The sequence below is a fragment of the Aquarana catesbeiana genome, linkage group LG01 (genome assembly GCF_042186555.1).
Source record: "Aquarana catesbeiana isolate 2022-GZ linkage group LG01, ASM4218655v1, whole genome shotgun sequence".
Taxonomy (NCBI): domain Eukaryota; kingdom Metazoa; phylum Chordata; class Amphibia; order Anura; family Ranidae; genus Aquarana; species Aquarana catesbeiana.
Genome location: NC_133324.1, coordinates 891,434,014 through 891,449,258, shown reverse-complemented (window position 1 = coordinate 891,449,258; position 15,245 = coordinate 891,434,014). Strand labels below are relative to the sequence as shown.

General features: G+C 44.7%; 1 protein-coding gene across 4 annotated transcripts in view; it reads left to right on the top strand.

Moving 5' to 3' along the window:
- Nucleotides 1-2,659: 2,659 nt before the first annotated feature.
- Nucleotides 2,660-15,245, top strand: part of ZFYVE28 (zinc finger FYVE-type containing 28) — a 331,742-nt gene continuing 319,156 nt past the window's right edge. For all 4 annotated transcript variants that reach the window (XM_073610911.1, XM_073610909.1, XM_073610908.1 and 1 more), the window contains exon 1: nt 2,660-2,916. In XM_073610911.1, the coding sequence (XP_073467012.1) occupies nt 2,878-2,916 (39 nt within the window). In that variant the 5' untranslated portion in view covers nt 2,660-2,877. The remainder of the gene's footprint in view (nt 2,917-15,245) is intronic.

The following is a 15,245-nucleotide window of genomic DNA, read 5'->3' as shown; positions in this document are numbered from 1 at the left end:
ATTGCCAGGGGTGATAGGGGTGGAGGTGGGCATAAAGGAGAACTTTCCCTTTAGGGGGAGGTTCCACCCTATAAACACAATAAAAGAATGTTAAGTGTGTAGGTTATAACCTTCCAGGGGATAAAATTTGTTCTAGAAGGGGAAATTAGGTGTGTGTGTGCTAGGACTGGTGATTTGGGGAGATTTGTGTTGGGAGCAGGGCTGGTGCAAGGATCTTTGACACCCTAAGCGAAACCTCATTTTGCTGCCCCCTTGGCTCCACCCCTGACTCCACCCCCTTTGCCCTACCCATGTATACCCTACCTTTTTAATGAAGGGCTCATCAAATGCAGCCTCATCAGCACCCATCAAATGCAGCCTCACTAACGCCCATCAAATGCAGCCTCACCAGCACTTATCAAATGCAGCCTCACCAGCGCCAATCAATGCAGCCTCATCAGCGCCCATCAAATGCAGCCTCACCAGCGCTTATCAAATGCAGCCTCACCAGTGCCCATCAAATGCAGCCTCACCAGCGCTTATCAAATGCAGCCTCACCAGCGCTTATCAAATGCAGCCTCACCAGCGCTTATCAAATTCAGCCTCACCTGCGCCCATCAATGCAGCCTCACCAGCGCTTATCAAATGCAGCCTCACCAGTGCCCATCAAATGCAGCCTTACCAGTGCCCATCAAATGCAGCCTCACTAGCGCTTATCAAATGCAGCCTCACCAGCACTTATCAAATGCAGCCTCACCAGCGCCAATCAATGCAGCCTCACCAGCGCCCATCAAATGCAGCCTCACCAGCCCCCATCAATGCAGCCTCACCAGCGCCCATCAAATGCAGCCTCACCAGCGCTTATCAAATGCAGCCTCACCAGCGCTTATCAAATGCAGCCTCACCAGCACTTATCAAATGCAGCCTCACCAGCGGCAATCAATGCAGCTTAACCAGGGCCCATCAAATGCAGCCTCACCAGCGCTTATCAAATGCAGCCTCACCAGCACTTATCAAATGCAGCCTCACCAGCGCCCATCAATGCAGCCTCACCAGCTCCCATCAATGCAGCCTCACTAGCGCTTATCAAATGCAGCCTCACCAGTGCCCATCAAATGCAGCCTCACCAGCACCCATCAAATGTAGCCTACCAGCGCCCATTAATGCAGCCTCACCAGTGCTTATCAAATGCAGCCTCATCAGCGCCCATCAATGCAGCCTCACCAGCGCTTATCAAATGCAGCCTCACCAGCGCCCATCAATGCAGCCTCAAAAGCGCCCATCAAATGCAGCCTACCAGCACCCATTAATGCAGCCTTACCAGCGCCCATCAAATGCAGCCTACCAGTGCCCATCAATGCAGCCTGCCAGTGCCCATCAATGAATGTTTGCTTGCTTCCATTCATTCGTGAGTCATTCCATTCCATTCATTCGTGCAGCTCCGCCTCTGATACTATGTGTGAACGGAGCGGCAGCTGCCTGCTGATGCTAAGACTTATGCCATGTACACACGACCGGACTTTTCGACAGCAAAGGTCCGATGGAATGAATCTGTCGGACAATTCGATCGTGTGTGGGCTTCATTGGACCTTTGCTGTCGAAAAATCAGACAGATTTTGGAAATAGAACATGTTTCAAACCTTTCCGACGGACTAGAGTCCAAACTAAAAATCCATTTGTCTGTACGCTAGTCCGACGGACGAAAACCGATGCTAGGGCAGCTATTGGCTACTGGCTATGAACTTCCTTATCCTAGTCCAGTCATATGTCATTATGTTCTAATCAGTCGGACTTTGGTGTGATCGTGTGTAGGCAAGTCCGTTTCCTTGGAACTCCGTTGAAAGTCCTTTGAAAAGTCCTCCGGAGTCCAGCCGTCGAAAAGTCTGCTTGTGTGTACACGGCATTTGTTGCTTGCTGCAGAGAGAAGAGAGTAGGAACACCAGTGGCTGGGCGCCCTCTAGGCAGCTGCCTAGTTTGCCTAGTGGTAGCACCGGCCCTGCTTGGGAGAGGTGATGGGGGGGAGGATTTGTGCTAGGAGATATGGTAGAGGGGGGATTTGGTGTGGGAGGAGTGGATTTGTGCCTGGAGGGTAAATTTGGTGGGTAGAGGGGGGGGGGGGGAGAGGATTTTAGCTTGGAGGGGGATAAGGGGGCAAAGACTTGTGCTGGCAAGGAGGAATTCAGCGGGGGGCAGATTTGTACTGGGAGGAGGGGGGATTTATATTTAGTGGATAAGCATTCAGATTATTGCTTGGTTTTCTTTTTTTTTTTTGGGGGGGGGTTGCTGACACATAATGCTTATACATCTGGGGGGGGGGGGGTGCAGTTTGGTATATTTGCCCCCCTGGGCTCTAGATGAACTTGTCCTGGCACTGACTGTACTGGTATGGTTTCCTCTCACCCTCCATAGACTTGTTGTTCCTAGTATATATGAGATAAGGACACTAGATTGTAAGCTCCTTGGGTCAGGAACTGATGTATAAATGATCAGCACTCTATAAATCCCTGCAATGAATATATATTTATATAACATGTCCTCATCAATACGGTGACATGTAATCTATCCAATGACCAGAGCACACAGCGGACCCCCCATCCATCCCTCTATCCCGGAGCTCGGTGTGTCCAGGCGGCGGCAGTGCTGGGCTCTCCGGAGCTCCTCCGTGTCATACAGAGACGGCTCACACGGCTCCGCCCACACATGCGGCCGGTCACATGACCGTGACATCAGTCGGCTCCAGCGAGATCTCCGGTAGGGCTGCAGGCTGGGGATGGTGACTGCACTGGGGCTGTCAGAGGAGCAGTACGGGGACACCGGGGACCGGCTGTGCCGGGAGCGGCTGATCTGTACCGGGGAGGAGGAGGAGAGAGCCCACATCGCCGCACAGCCCTGGACGGAATGATGAACAGGTTCAGAAAGTGGCTCTACAAGCCCAAGGTAAGTGCCGGGAGACCGACAGATGACCGCTAATGGAAGGGGCCCCCGGGGGCCAAATGTGTCCCCTATACCCCCCGACATCATCTGTCATCCAACTCATCACCATTATATCACATCACCTCTATATACCTGTGTGTGTGTGTGTATATATATCCTTCTTCATTTATAGATCACCTGTATATACCTGTGTGTGTATATGTATGTGTGTGTGTGTATATATATATATCATTCATTTATAGATCACCTGTATATATCTCCTATTCATAGATCTCTGATCACCTGTATATATCTCTTCTATTCATAGATCTCTGATCACCTGTATATATCGTCTATTCATAGATCTCTGATCACCTGTATATAGCGTCTATTCATAGATCTCTGATCACCTGTATATATATCTTATATTCATAGAGCTCTGATCACCTGTATATATATCTTCTATTCATAGATCTCTGATCACCTGTATATATATCTTCTATTCATAGATCTCTGATCACCTGTATATATCTCTTCTATTCATAGATCTCTGATCACCTGTATATATCTCTTCTATTCATAGATCTCTGATCACCTGTATATATCTCTTCTATTCATAGATCTCTGATCACCTGTATATATCTCTTCTATTCATAGATCTCTGATCACCTGTATATAGCGTCTATTCATAGATCTCTGATCACCTGTATATATCTCTTCTATTCATAGATCTCTGATCACCTGTATATATATCTTATATATATACAGGTGATCAGAGATCTATGAATAGAAGAGATATATACAGGTGATCAGAGATCTATGAATAGAAGAGATAAATACAGGTGATCAGAGATCTATGAATAGATCTCTGATCACCTGTATATATATCTTATATTCATAGAGCTCTGATCACCTGTATATATCTCTTCTATTCATAGATCTCTGGTCACCTGTATATATATATCTTCTATTCATAGATCTCTGATCACCTGTATATATATATCTTCTATTCATAGATCTCTGATCACCTGTATATATATATCTTCTATTCATAGATCTCTGATCACCTGTATATATATATATCTTCTATTCATAGATCTCTGATCACCTGTATATATCTCTTCTATTCATAGATCTCTGATCACCTGTATATATCTTCTATTCATTGATCTCTGATCACCTGTATATATCCTCTATTCATAGATCTCTGATCACCTGTATATATATCCTGTTCTGGTTTGCTGGTTCTTTGCAGGTTGCAATAAACATTGTATTTCCAGGAATTGTTGTATACATTGTCAGACGCCTCCTATGGTCACCACACGGTGTGTGTCCTTCTGATGGGTTTATTCCGTAATGTATACTTTATAACTTCCTGTCATTCACACCGTATTGGTTTTAGTTGAATCCTCTATCGGAGTAGCTTGGTGACCCCGGTGATGTATGTTGTTGGTTTGTGGCCTCTTGGTGTCACCCTTCTGAACGTTGTCCTGACATACACTGTAGGTAGGTAGTCTTGGTTGGTCTTTCCGGCCTCCTCATATTTGCAGTATGTTGAAGGCCTGGAGGGTAAGAAAGGCTGGCAATCCTTGTTTGTGATGAGGAGATGCCGGCATATTCAGCCCTGGGTTTGGTGCCACGTTAGAGAAGGTGGACCTTCCTATGGCTTGGTATGATGTAAAGCTGAACTGCAGCCTTGTCTTTAGTTTTGCACAGTTGTACATGTTCCTCTACATCACTGAAATGACTTACTCTGATTGCACTGCACACTGTGAGCTCCTCAGTGTGCATTAGAAGCTGAAGTCTGATAGAGCCCTCCTCATTTCCTGGCTGGGGGATGTCCACAATCATCTAGCCCTTTATTTCCCAGCTTGAATGTCTTAGGCCTGCCCACTTTCATTCAGTTGGGTTTCAGTTTTTTTCACATGTGGGCGTTGCCTAGGGTGGTCGGCATGCTTATGTAGGAACGCCCACACCTCCAAACTCACGCCCACCCACCAAGTTTATTTTAATATTTGCATAAATTGTCAGGAGCCATCCCATTGTGTGGACTTAGGGCTCTTGAGAGGAGTGCTGAGCAGGGTTGCTGTGATGTCATCATTATTACATCATTAATGTGTTTAAGTATAAGAAGTGAAAGTACCTGAATCTGATCTGGTATCTGCCTCTTGCTGTCCCTGTACAGTGGAGCTGATTACAAGGAGCATGCTGATAGGAGGAGAAAGCAGAGAGATGAATACATTAGTCTGCTGCTTCTCTTTTCACTGCCCGGTCACAGGCTGCTTGTTGGGAGAAGACCTGCAAGTGTTACTTAAAGCCCCCCTCCAGGATATCACTAACTTTTTTACCCCCCCCCTATAACCTGTACTGGCAGTCTTCTTCTCTCCCCCCCCCTTCACCCGGTGAAGCCAGCACTATTGGATGGATGAGCGAGTTTGGTGTGGAGGAGTTTGACTGGCCTGCACAGAGTCCTGACCTCAACCCGATAGAACATGTTTGGGATTAATTAGAGCGGAGACTGTGAGCCAGGCCTTCTCATCCAACATCAGTACCTGACCTTATAAATGCTCTTCTGGAAGAATGGTCAAACATTCCCATAGACACAATCTTAAACCTTGAGGACAGCCTTCCCAGAAGAGTTGAAGCTGTTGTAGCTGCAAAGAGTGGGCCAACTCAATATTGAACCCTACGGACTAAGACTGGGATGCCATTAAAGTTCATGTGTGAGTAAAGGCAGGCGTCCCAATACTTTTGGTAATATAGTGTCAGTCTCCCATCCAGGTCCTTGCTGCTGTGCCAATGAGCTGCAGCCGCTGATCGGTGTATTCGGACTTGGTAGAGTTCCCCATATCAGAATACAATCCCCTGCGGGGGGATTCCTCCATCTACCTCAAATGTTTGGATGGAGGAATCCTTTTCCTTTTATTAGTTTCACATGACTCTGCTTAAAGTGATACTCCACTGCAAAATCCTTGTCTCTGCTTCAAAGGTCTGACGCCTGTTAGATCCAGCACTTGTCTTTTCTCCCCGCCTTCTTCTGGACGCTGGTCTTTGGCTGTGTTGATTGGCTGGCGTGGGATGACATCACTGCAGTGCATGCGCATCCTGGAATACAGGCAGCTAAGTGTATATTATTGCACAAGAGACGCGTCCCTTCTGAAATAAAGAGCTGACTGTTAACATTATTTTATTTTTTTTACTTTAAAGCGGAACTAAACCCAACCCAACCCAACCCAACCCAAAGCAGTTACATTCCTGGCATGCCATAAATGATAACTATCACAGTTGCTTGTTCTCTCAACTGAACTGTCACAGCCCTCAAATGGCTGGTGTCATAACTGATCACATGTGTAGCACCATGGCAACTGCAGATCGATCACTTGCGGAGGACTGCCCACCATACAGTTACTGTGGCAGGGCGGGCGCTCTGGTAGATGATCTACCACTTAGGGGTCTGGGGCACGCGCACCACCGGCAACCTGCTCCCAATGTGATTATACACAGCGTGTCCTACAGACTTGATGTCCGCCGGCACCCGCCGATTACACAGCCAGAACGGCAGTCTGCCTATGTAAACAAGCCAGATTGTCGTTCTGTTAGGAGAGAAAACATTGATCTTGTATTTCTGCTAAGCAGGAACACAGATCTTTGCCTTCCCTTCGTCAAAGCACCTCCCCCACAGTGGGTAAGCACAACCTAGGCACACATTTAACCCTTTGATCGCCCCTGATGTTAACCCCTTCCCAGCCAGTGTCATTAGTACAGTGACAGTGCTTATTTTTTAGGACTGATCACTATATTAGTGTCACTGGTCCCCAAAAAGTATCAGGTGTCCAATTTGTCCGCCGCAATATTGCAGTCCCACTATAAGTCGCTGATCCCCGCCACTACTAGTAAAAAAACAAAAAAATAAATATTCCATAGTTTGTAGATGCTATAACTTTTGCGCAAACCAATCAATGTATTGATTGCTAAAATATGTAATATTATAATACATATTGGCCTAAATTGATGAAACATTTTTATTTATTTTTTTTTACATTTTTTTTTTTTTAATTGGACATGTTTTATAGCAGAAAGTAAAAAAAAATTTTTTTTTTTTTCAAAATTGTCGCTTTTTTTTTTGTTTATTGCGCAGAAAATAAAAAACGCAGAGGTGATCAAATACCACCAAAAGAAAGCTCTATTTGTAGGAAAAAAGGGACTAAAATGTTATTTCGGTACAGCATCACACGACCGCGCAATTGTCAGTTTAAAGTAACGCAGTGCTGTATTGCAAAAAAGGGCTTGGTCAGGAAGGGGGTAAAATATTCCTCAGGTTTAAGTGGTTAAAGGATAAGTTCACCTTTAAAAACCCCTTCCTGACCAGGTTTTTATTTTTTACGCTATAAACCAAAAAAAAAAAAAAAAAGCGTTAATAACACAATATGTTGTACTTTTTGCTATAATAAATATCCCAAAATGTAAAAAAAAAACAAAAAAAAAAAAACATTTCTTCAGTTTTAGGCCGATATGTATTCTTTTACATATTTTTGGTAAAAAAATTGAAATAAGCGTATATTGATTGGTTTACACAAGTTATAGCGTCTACAAAATAGGGGATAGTTTTATGGCATTTTTGTAATTATTTAATTTTTTTTACTAGTAATGGCGGGGATCAGCGATTTTTATCATGACATTGCGGCGGACAGATCGGACACTTTTGACACTATTTTGGGACCAGTGACACTTATACAGCGATCAGAGCTAAAAATAGCCACTGATTGCTGTATAAATGTCACTGGCAGGGAAGGGGTTAACACTAGGTGGGCGATCGAGGGGTTACCTGTGTTCCCTAGGTGTGTTCTAACTGTGGGGGGGAGGGGACTGACTAGGGGAGGAGGCCGATTGGTGTTCCTACTTAGTATGAACACACGATCTGACTCCTCTCCCCTGAGAGAAAAGGAATTTGTGTGTTTACACACACAGATCCCGGTTCTCGCTCTGTCATGAGCGATCGCAGGTGCCATGGCGATCATCGCGCCCGCCGGGCATACGCATCGGCTTCGGGGACACGCTGCGGGTGCGTGCCTACTAAAGCGTCTTAAAGAGCCGACGTACAGCTACGGGGGACAACCAGCTGCAGTATAACTGCGGCGGCTGGTCGGGAAGGAGTTAAAATAAATAGATGTACAGGTATATCTTTTTGCAGGTAAAAAAAAAAAAGTGCATTTATTATTTTTTTTTTTACTTGGAGTCTGGAAAGCATTGCTGCTGATCACAGGTGCCATGCAGGACTCCTGCAGAATTTGTCAGTGTATCTGTTGGCTCGTACCTGGTACGGACAGGCAGATACATACTGACAGGAGAAGACAATGAGCTACCAGAACACTCAACAGCATCATGGTAGTTCATAAGGAATTACAAGCCAAAAGCCCCAAAGGATGTCGGTATTTGAAGTTCTCCCATTCACAGAACTCTGTGTATGAATGGTGGTGTGTTTTTTTTTTTTTTAACAGATAGAGGAGGGGGTTGGTAGGGGGGCATCTTTATCCCGGAGTGGGGCTTTAACTGCAGCAAATAAATATTAGGCCTCCTCTCTTGCCAGGCAGCTCTGTGCTTCGTAGCAGAACGGTGTAAATTTCAGGACTGGATGGACAGATACAGATCCTTTGGCAGGTGAAACCATTCCTTTACATGTATACTATCTGTGTATTTACAGTATTTCAGGTTGTAGTGTATGTCAGGAGGGTGCCTAAGACCCCTTTCACACTACTGCGACTTCAAAGTCATGCGATTTTGCCGTAATTTCTGGGAATGCCTCTGTAAGTGGCATCCAAGTCGGACCAAAGTAGTGCAGGGACAACGACAATATGAATGGTTGTCATTGGAAATCTTGGGGAACAACTTGTCATGGGACTTTGCAGTCCCAAATCGTGGGAAAAGTCATACAAGTGTGAAAGGGACCACATTCATTTCCAGGTGTTTTCCGTTTTTATCTTCTATCTAATGTGGATGATGATCGGAAGCGTGCTTAATGTTGGCACCATAGGAATTTGCATCGCACCCGCAGTCAACACGCACAGGACCCCTTTTTTTTTTTTTCCCTCGCACCAAATTCACAACGCATAGATGTGAACCAAAGCCCTGGAATACTATGCTTTTTACATGACCTGCGGATCTGTGTGTTCCTAAACGCATGAAACCCGCTGTAAATTCACATCAGTGTGAACCCAGGCTAAAAGCCCCTCCATGTTAGCCTGTGTCCACACATAAACTGTCAGAGGCATTTTAAGGCATAAGCGTTTAGGAGCAGTAGAAAAAAACGTCAGCCTGTGCTTCCAGGAGCAGGTAAAAAGGCCAAAAAGCAAGTCTAAATGCGTCTAGCTGCGTTTTGACATGTTTGTTTTAATGAAAAAACGCAGGAAAACGCACAATATGCTAATATAAAAAACTGGAGTTTTTAATGCTGCTCTGGCATTTTTTATAAACGTCCTGTGTGCATGAGCCCTAATTGTTTCTTTCTTTCTTTCTTTCTTTCTTTCTTTCTTTCCTTCTTTCCTTCCTTCCTTCCTTCCTTCCTTCCTTCCTTCCTTCCTTCCTTCCTTCCTTCCTTCCTTCCTTTCTTCCTCTTCTTTCCTCTTCTTCCCTCTTCTTCCCTCTTCTTCCCTCTTCCTCTTCTTCCCTCTTCCTCTTTCTCTTCTTCCCTCTTCCTCTTTCTCTTCTTCCCTCTTCCTCTTTCTCTTCTTCCCTCTTCCTCTTTCTCTTCTTCCCTCTTTCTCTTCTTCCCTCTTTCTCTTCTTCCCTCTTTCTCTTCTTCCCTCTTTCTCTTCTTCCCTCTTTCTCTTCTTCCCTCTTTCTCTTCTTCCCTCTTTCTCTTCTTCCCTCTTTCTCTTCTTCCCTCTTTCTCTTCTTCCCTCTTTCTCTTCTTCCCTCTTTCTCTTTCTCTTCTTCCCTCTTTCTCTTTCTCTTCTTCCCTCTTTCTCTTTCTCTTCTTCCCTCTTTCTCTTTCTCTTCTTCCCTCTTTCTCTTCTTCCCTCTTTCTCTTTCTCTTCTTCCCTCTTTCTCTTTCTCTTCTTCCCTCTTTCTCTTTCTCTTCTTCCCTCTTTCTCTTTCTCTTCTTCCCTCTTTCTCTTTCTCTTCTTCCCTCTTTCTCTTTCTCTTCTTCCCTCTTTCTCTTCTTCCCTCTTTCTCTTTCTCTTCTTCCCTCTTTCTCTTTCTCTTCTTCCCTCTTTCTCTTTCTCTTCTTCCCTCTTTCTCTTTCTCTTCTTCCCTCTTTCTCTTTCTCTTCTTCCCTCTTTCTCTTTCTCTTCTTCCCTCTTCCTCTTTCTCTTCTTCCCTCTTCCTCTTTCTCTTCTTCCCTCTTCCTCTTTCTCTTCTTCCCTCTTCCTCTTTCTTTTCTGGGATTCTGAAGACAAACGGATCTGCATTCCATTTTATGAATTCTCTGTTATTGATGTCAGGACTGCACTGTGTACACGTACCTTAAAGTGGACCTCCGCCACCCTCCCCCTCCTCTGAAACTGTCACCATTGCTCTAACAATTATTAGGGCTCGTACACACGTGCGGTTGGGGGGTTAGGGGAGGGGGTGGTAAAACCCCACGGATGAAACGTGCTTTTACTGCCCCTTAACCAGTATCTCCTTTAGCTGCAGAGGTATATGCTGTGGCAGGAATTACTGTATACCCCCTGTTGCTTTTCAGAGGGTACAGTGCCCTCCAAACACAGTCCATTCCAGATAATAGGGCTAATGTGCAAGTGCCCAGCAACCCCATAATTGTGCACGAGTGCGGCACGCTATGGCGCGGATCAAGGGTTTAAAGCCAGTGGTGAGGAGGCCATCCAACGCCTTCTCACCGCCTGTCAGATGCTCTCTGAAAAGCGATCCACACCACTAGTGTGAACGAGCCCTTAAGCTCACCAAACACCTTACAATCTGATTGTACAGTCTCTAATGGTAACGCCACGTCCAATTTAGATTGGATTTGATCAAACGGAGTCGATTGGCCAGGGCAGAAAAATGATTCATCTCATGCAGCGACTGGCAGCACAGAGATACATTAATCATGTATACAGTCCGTATTGTGATTATCAGATTATGGGATTATATGACTGAAACAGAGATGTGATCGATAAATTGCAATCGTATTTTAACGATCGATCAAAATCCACTTCCCTGTGTATGGCATATCAGACTATATGTATACTGTATACTATACTATATGTATCAGACATATCATATCAGAATTGTTCGCTATAGATTGATTACTCCTATAGGAAGAAATTGATCAGATAAAAAAAAATCGATTGTATATCGAAGTGTGATAGGCCATCATTTTTTAAATTTTTTTTTTTCAGTGCACTTTCCATTTGTTGCCATAACCTGTAACGTAAGCTGTCACATGATGCTTTTGCGGCCTCTTTGTTGCATGATGTTACGTGTTTTTACCAAACGCATGGTAACACGTTTCAATGCCGTTTTAGGCACCGTGCGCACAACGTTTAGCCACACTGTGAATCCAAGCAAGACCTTACTGATTCCTAAGGCTGGGATTGACTTTGTGTGCATTCAGCCGCAAGTAGTCAATGGCTGTGCGAACAATCACAAACGGCTGCGTCAGCCGACAGCCTGTCATTGTAGGAGCTCACAGCTGCCAATACCAGCCGCAGGGATCAGTAGATTCTTTCCACTGGGATTCTTAGAGTGGCTAAGGCTGGGTTTACACATGTGCGGCCGCGCTATCAGTGCAGCAGTCCGGTGCGTTTCTGTTCACCGGTTCAGGTGCAATTCGGGTGCGTTTGTTTTTTTTTTTTTTTTGTTTCCTGAAATTGCACCTGAACCAGACCGAAAAACTCAAAGGACCCTTTTTGAAACTGCACCGCGGCCGCCCCGCACATGTGTGAACTGGCTGCATTGAAAGCCGTTCACATTTACATGCTATGCAAATTGGATGCAGGTAAAAACACATCCAAATTGCATAAATGTGAACCCAGCCTAAATGTCCATGTTGTGATCCTACATTGCAGCGCATAAAAAAGGCAGTGATGTGATCAGCCCCAAACATAGTACAGCAGAATACATTATGGGGGGGTGCTCAGTAAATCATGTTTGAGCATAGGGGGTCTCCCTGAGTCTCTGTATACTTGTGCACAGCGTTCTTCCATTATCAGGATATTTGCTTTTGGATGGTACAATGAATTATTTACTGCTCTCAGGCTGCATTCTGTGCTATTACTGTCCCCTGTCAGCTGCTTACTAGATAGGACACAGTGCCGGCTACACAGTCAGAATATTTTGTAAAACAGAAATAAACTATATCTGAACACTGCAAACCAAAAATGCTCCTTAATTCATTTTTAATATTTAAAGCAAATTCACCCATCCATCCATGTTTTATTCTGCTGAGAAATCGCTTCATATCTCCCCAGCATTTCTAGCTGTGGCCATCTTGAGTAAGGGCAGATGATTCATGTAACATTTACTTCCTGGAATCGATCGGCCCTTAGCTCAGGCATGCAGGTGTTCCGTCAGATTAGGTGACCCGTCAGATTTCGTGACGGAAGTGACGTTCCGTCACAGCCATCTTGGTACACCCCGCACTCGGCCACACTAAACCTACAGTCTGCAGTCGCCAAGCGGGCATCTTTTTACACCCACCGAAATCTTGCATTTTACACTTATTTTTATCACTAAACTGAGTTTATATCGTGACATACAGTATTTAGAACACCGTGACACTGTTTTGATGTTGAATTTTAAAAGCAGCGGCAAGCCTGCTGATCTCACACATTTGCTGATATGACAGAAGACCGCTGCTTTTAAAATTCAACATCAAAACAGTGTCACGGTGTTCTAAATACTGTATGTCACGATATAAACTCAGGATGCACTTTGCGCAAAACCAAAATTTGATGGTTTTAAAAATAAAAAAAATTTATATATATATATATATATATATATATATATATATATATATATATATATATATATATATATATATATATATATATATATATATATATATATATATATATATATATATATATATATATATATTATATTCGACTTTTTAATATCATAAATTTGAATGAATATGAATTTTTTGTCGACCATTATGGGCATCTTTTGATAATCCTGCTTGCTGCATTTTTTGGTGCATATTTGGCAAACCGTACCAAAAACACACCTCCTCATTGAAAACTCAGCAAAAACGGATCAAAAATGCATTTTTTGAGTTCCATGACCTACGAAAAACACATCATAAGCAAGGAAAAATCGCAGGCATTTTCTGCACTTTTTTTTTTTTTTTTTTTTGGCACGCTGAAAACGTACGATAATTTTCAGTGGGCAAAATCTTGGTGCATCACTACTACCTTCCTATCTCTTTACTAAGTGTAGTAGCCTAATGCCTGATCTACACAATGAGATTACTGGACGAATGATCGTCCGTTTCTTTACATGCTAGTCTAGTCTCATATCGAAAATAAAGAGGTTGCTAAAGTTACGGAAATTTTCATACGACAGAATACAACTTCGGAAGTAATGTATTTTGTATTTTTGGAAAGGGGGAATGAGCGAGAACCCCCCCCCCCGAACCAGGCCACATGCCCTCAAAATGGGGGGGAGCTTTGGGCGGTGGCGCCTGACTATCCATTTGCTAGTCCCGAACTCTGACACTCGAGGAGATGGTGGATGATGTCATCAACATTGTGTAAGGTTCAATGCAGAGCCTGCACAGGATTTAGACTTGTGGTGCTGGTGGGGTCTACAGCAAAGGTGCGTATCAGGTGGTGGTCTGGTGTGGGTCTCTCAGGAGAACTTCTCCTTACCCTTGCTGCGTTTCCCTGTCATCCCTTTGTTTTTTTGGAGTCTTTGCGGAATTCCCAGCGCTCCTTAATTTAGAGGAAAAAGGGCCCTGATTCTAAGATGCAGTGCTCAGGCCTAGGCATCCAATTGCCTGTTCTGGATACTGTCACCTGAAGAGCTGGATGATGTCATCAACCCTGTGTAAGCTCCAACACAGAGCCTACACAAGATTTAGACTTGTGGTACCAATGGAGGGACAGCGGTCCAGGGTAAGGGTGGTTCGGGGGTGGTGGGCTTTCAGGAGACCAGCTTTAGGTAAAGAAAAAACCTCTTTGCTTTAATCTGTAGTTAACAGGCAATCTTTTTCACTTTTCAGCCTACTCTGAACTGACGAAAAAGGTTTTCCAGTAAAACTACCAACCTCAGAGACGATTCAGACTTCTGTGTATATTAGCACAGAGGACGCCTCCTGTGGGACGCTCTTCCTGCTCTTATTGCTCATGGTGCTCACTAGTATATCTGCCTAGCCATGCCATGATCTCATATTTCACCTGCAGGATGACTTGGAAAACACTTCATTCTGTACGGGTTTGATTGTAATGTACTGCAGTACAGACGGCCTTCCCCGCTGACTTGCCAAGCTTGCCAAGCTCGTAGCACATTTGCCTAGGCACATGTAAAAATTTTCATGGCTACATCCTCCTCTGATTGCAGCACACGTTCTTCTCTTTTTTGTGATGTGGATGGGCTCCCGCACTGAAACGTTTATATTACTGCGGTGACACAAGTATTCTATAAGAAAGGTATAGAGATAAGTGTGGCCCAAATGCAGCCACGTCTTCCACTGCGCTGAGAGATATGAAGTGGATATCTGATGGCCTTGAATGTCCGTAGTTGCAGATGGATGGACCCGTTTCTCTGTAGATAATGACAGAAATTTCCTTTCTTGGCTGATTGTCCTTGTATAAGCACCTTAATAGTAAATGGGATTTTTTTTATCACAACTACTGCAGCCTTTTTCAACCAGAGTGACGTGAGGTTTCTTCAGGGGTGCCGTGAGGTTTCTTCAAGGGTGCCGTGAGGTTTCTTCAAGGGTGCCGTGAGGTTTCTTCAGGGGTGCCGTGAGGTTTCTTCAGGGGTGCCGTGAGGTTTCTTCAGGGGTGCCGTGAGGTTTCTTCAGGGGTGCCGTGAGGTTTCTTCAGGGGTGCCGTGAGGTTTCTTCAGGGGTGCCGTGAGGTTTCTTCAAGGGTGCCGTGAGTTTTCTTCAGGGGTGCCGTGAGTTTTCCTCAGGGGTGCCGTGAGGTTTCCTCAGGGGTGCCGTGAGGTTTCCTCAGGGGTGCCGTGAGGTTTCCTCAGGGGTGCCGTGAGGTTTCCTCAGGGGTGTCGTGAGGTTTCCTCAGGGGTGTCGTGAGGTTTCCTCAGGGGTGTCGTGAGGTTTCCTCAGGGGTGTCGTGAGGTTTCCTCAGGGGTGCCGTGAGGTTTCCTCAGGGGTGCCGTGAGGTTTCCTCAGGGGTGCCGTGAGGTTTCTTCAGGGGTTCCTTGGCAAAAGGCCTAAAAATTGCCCA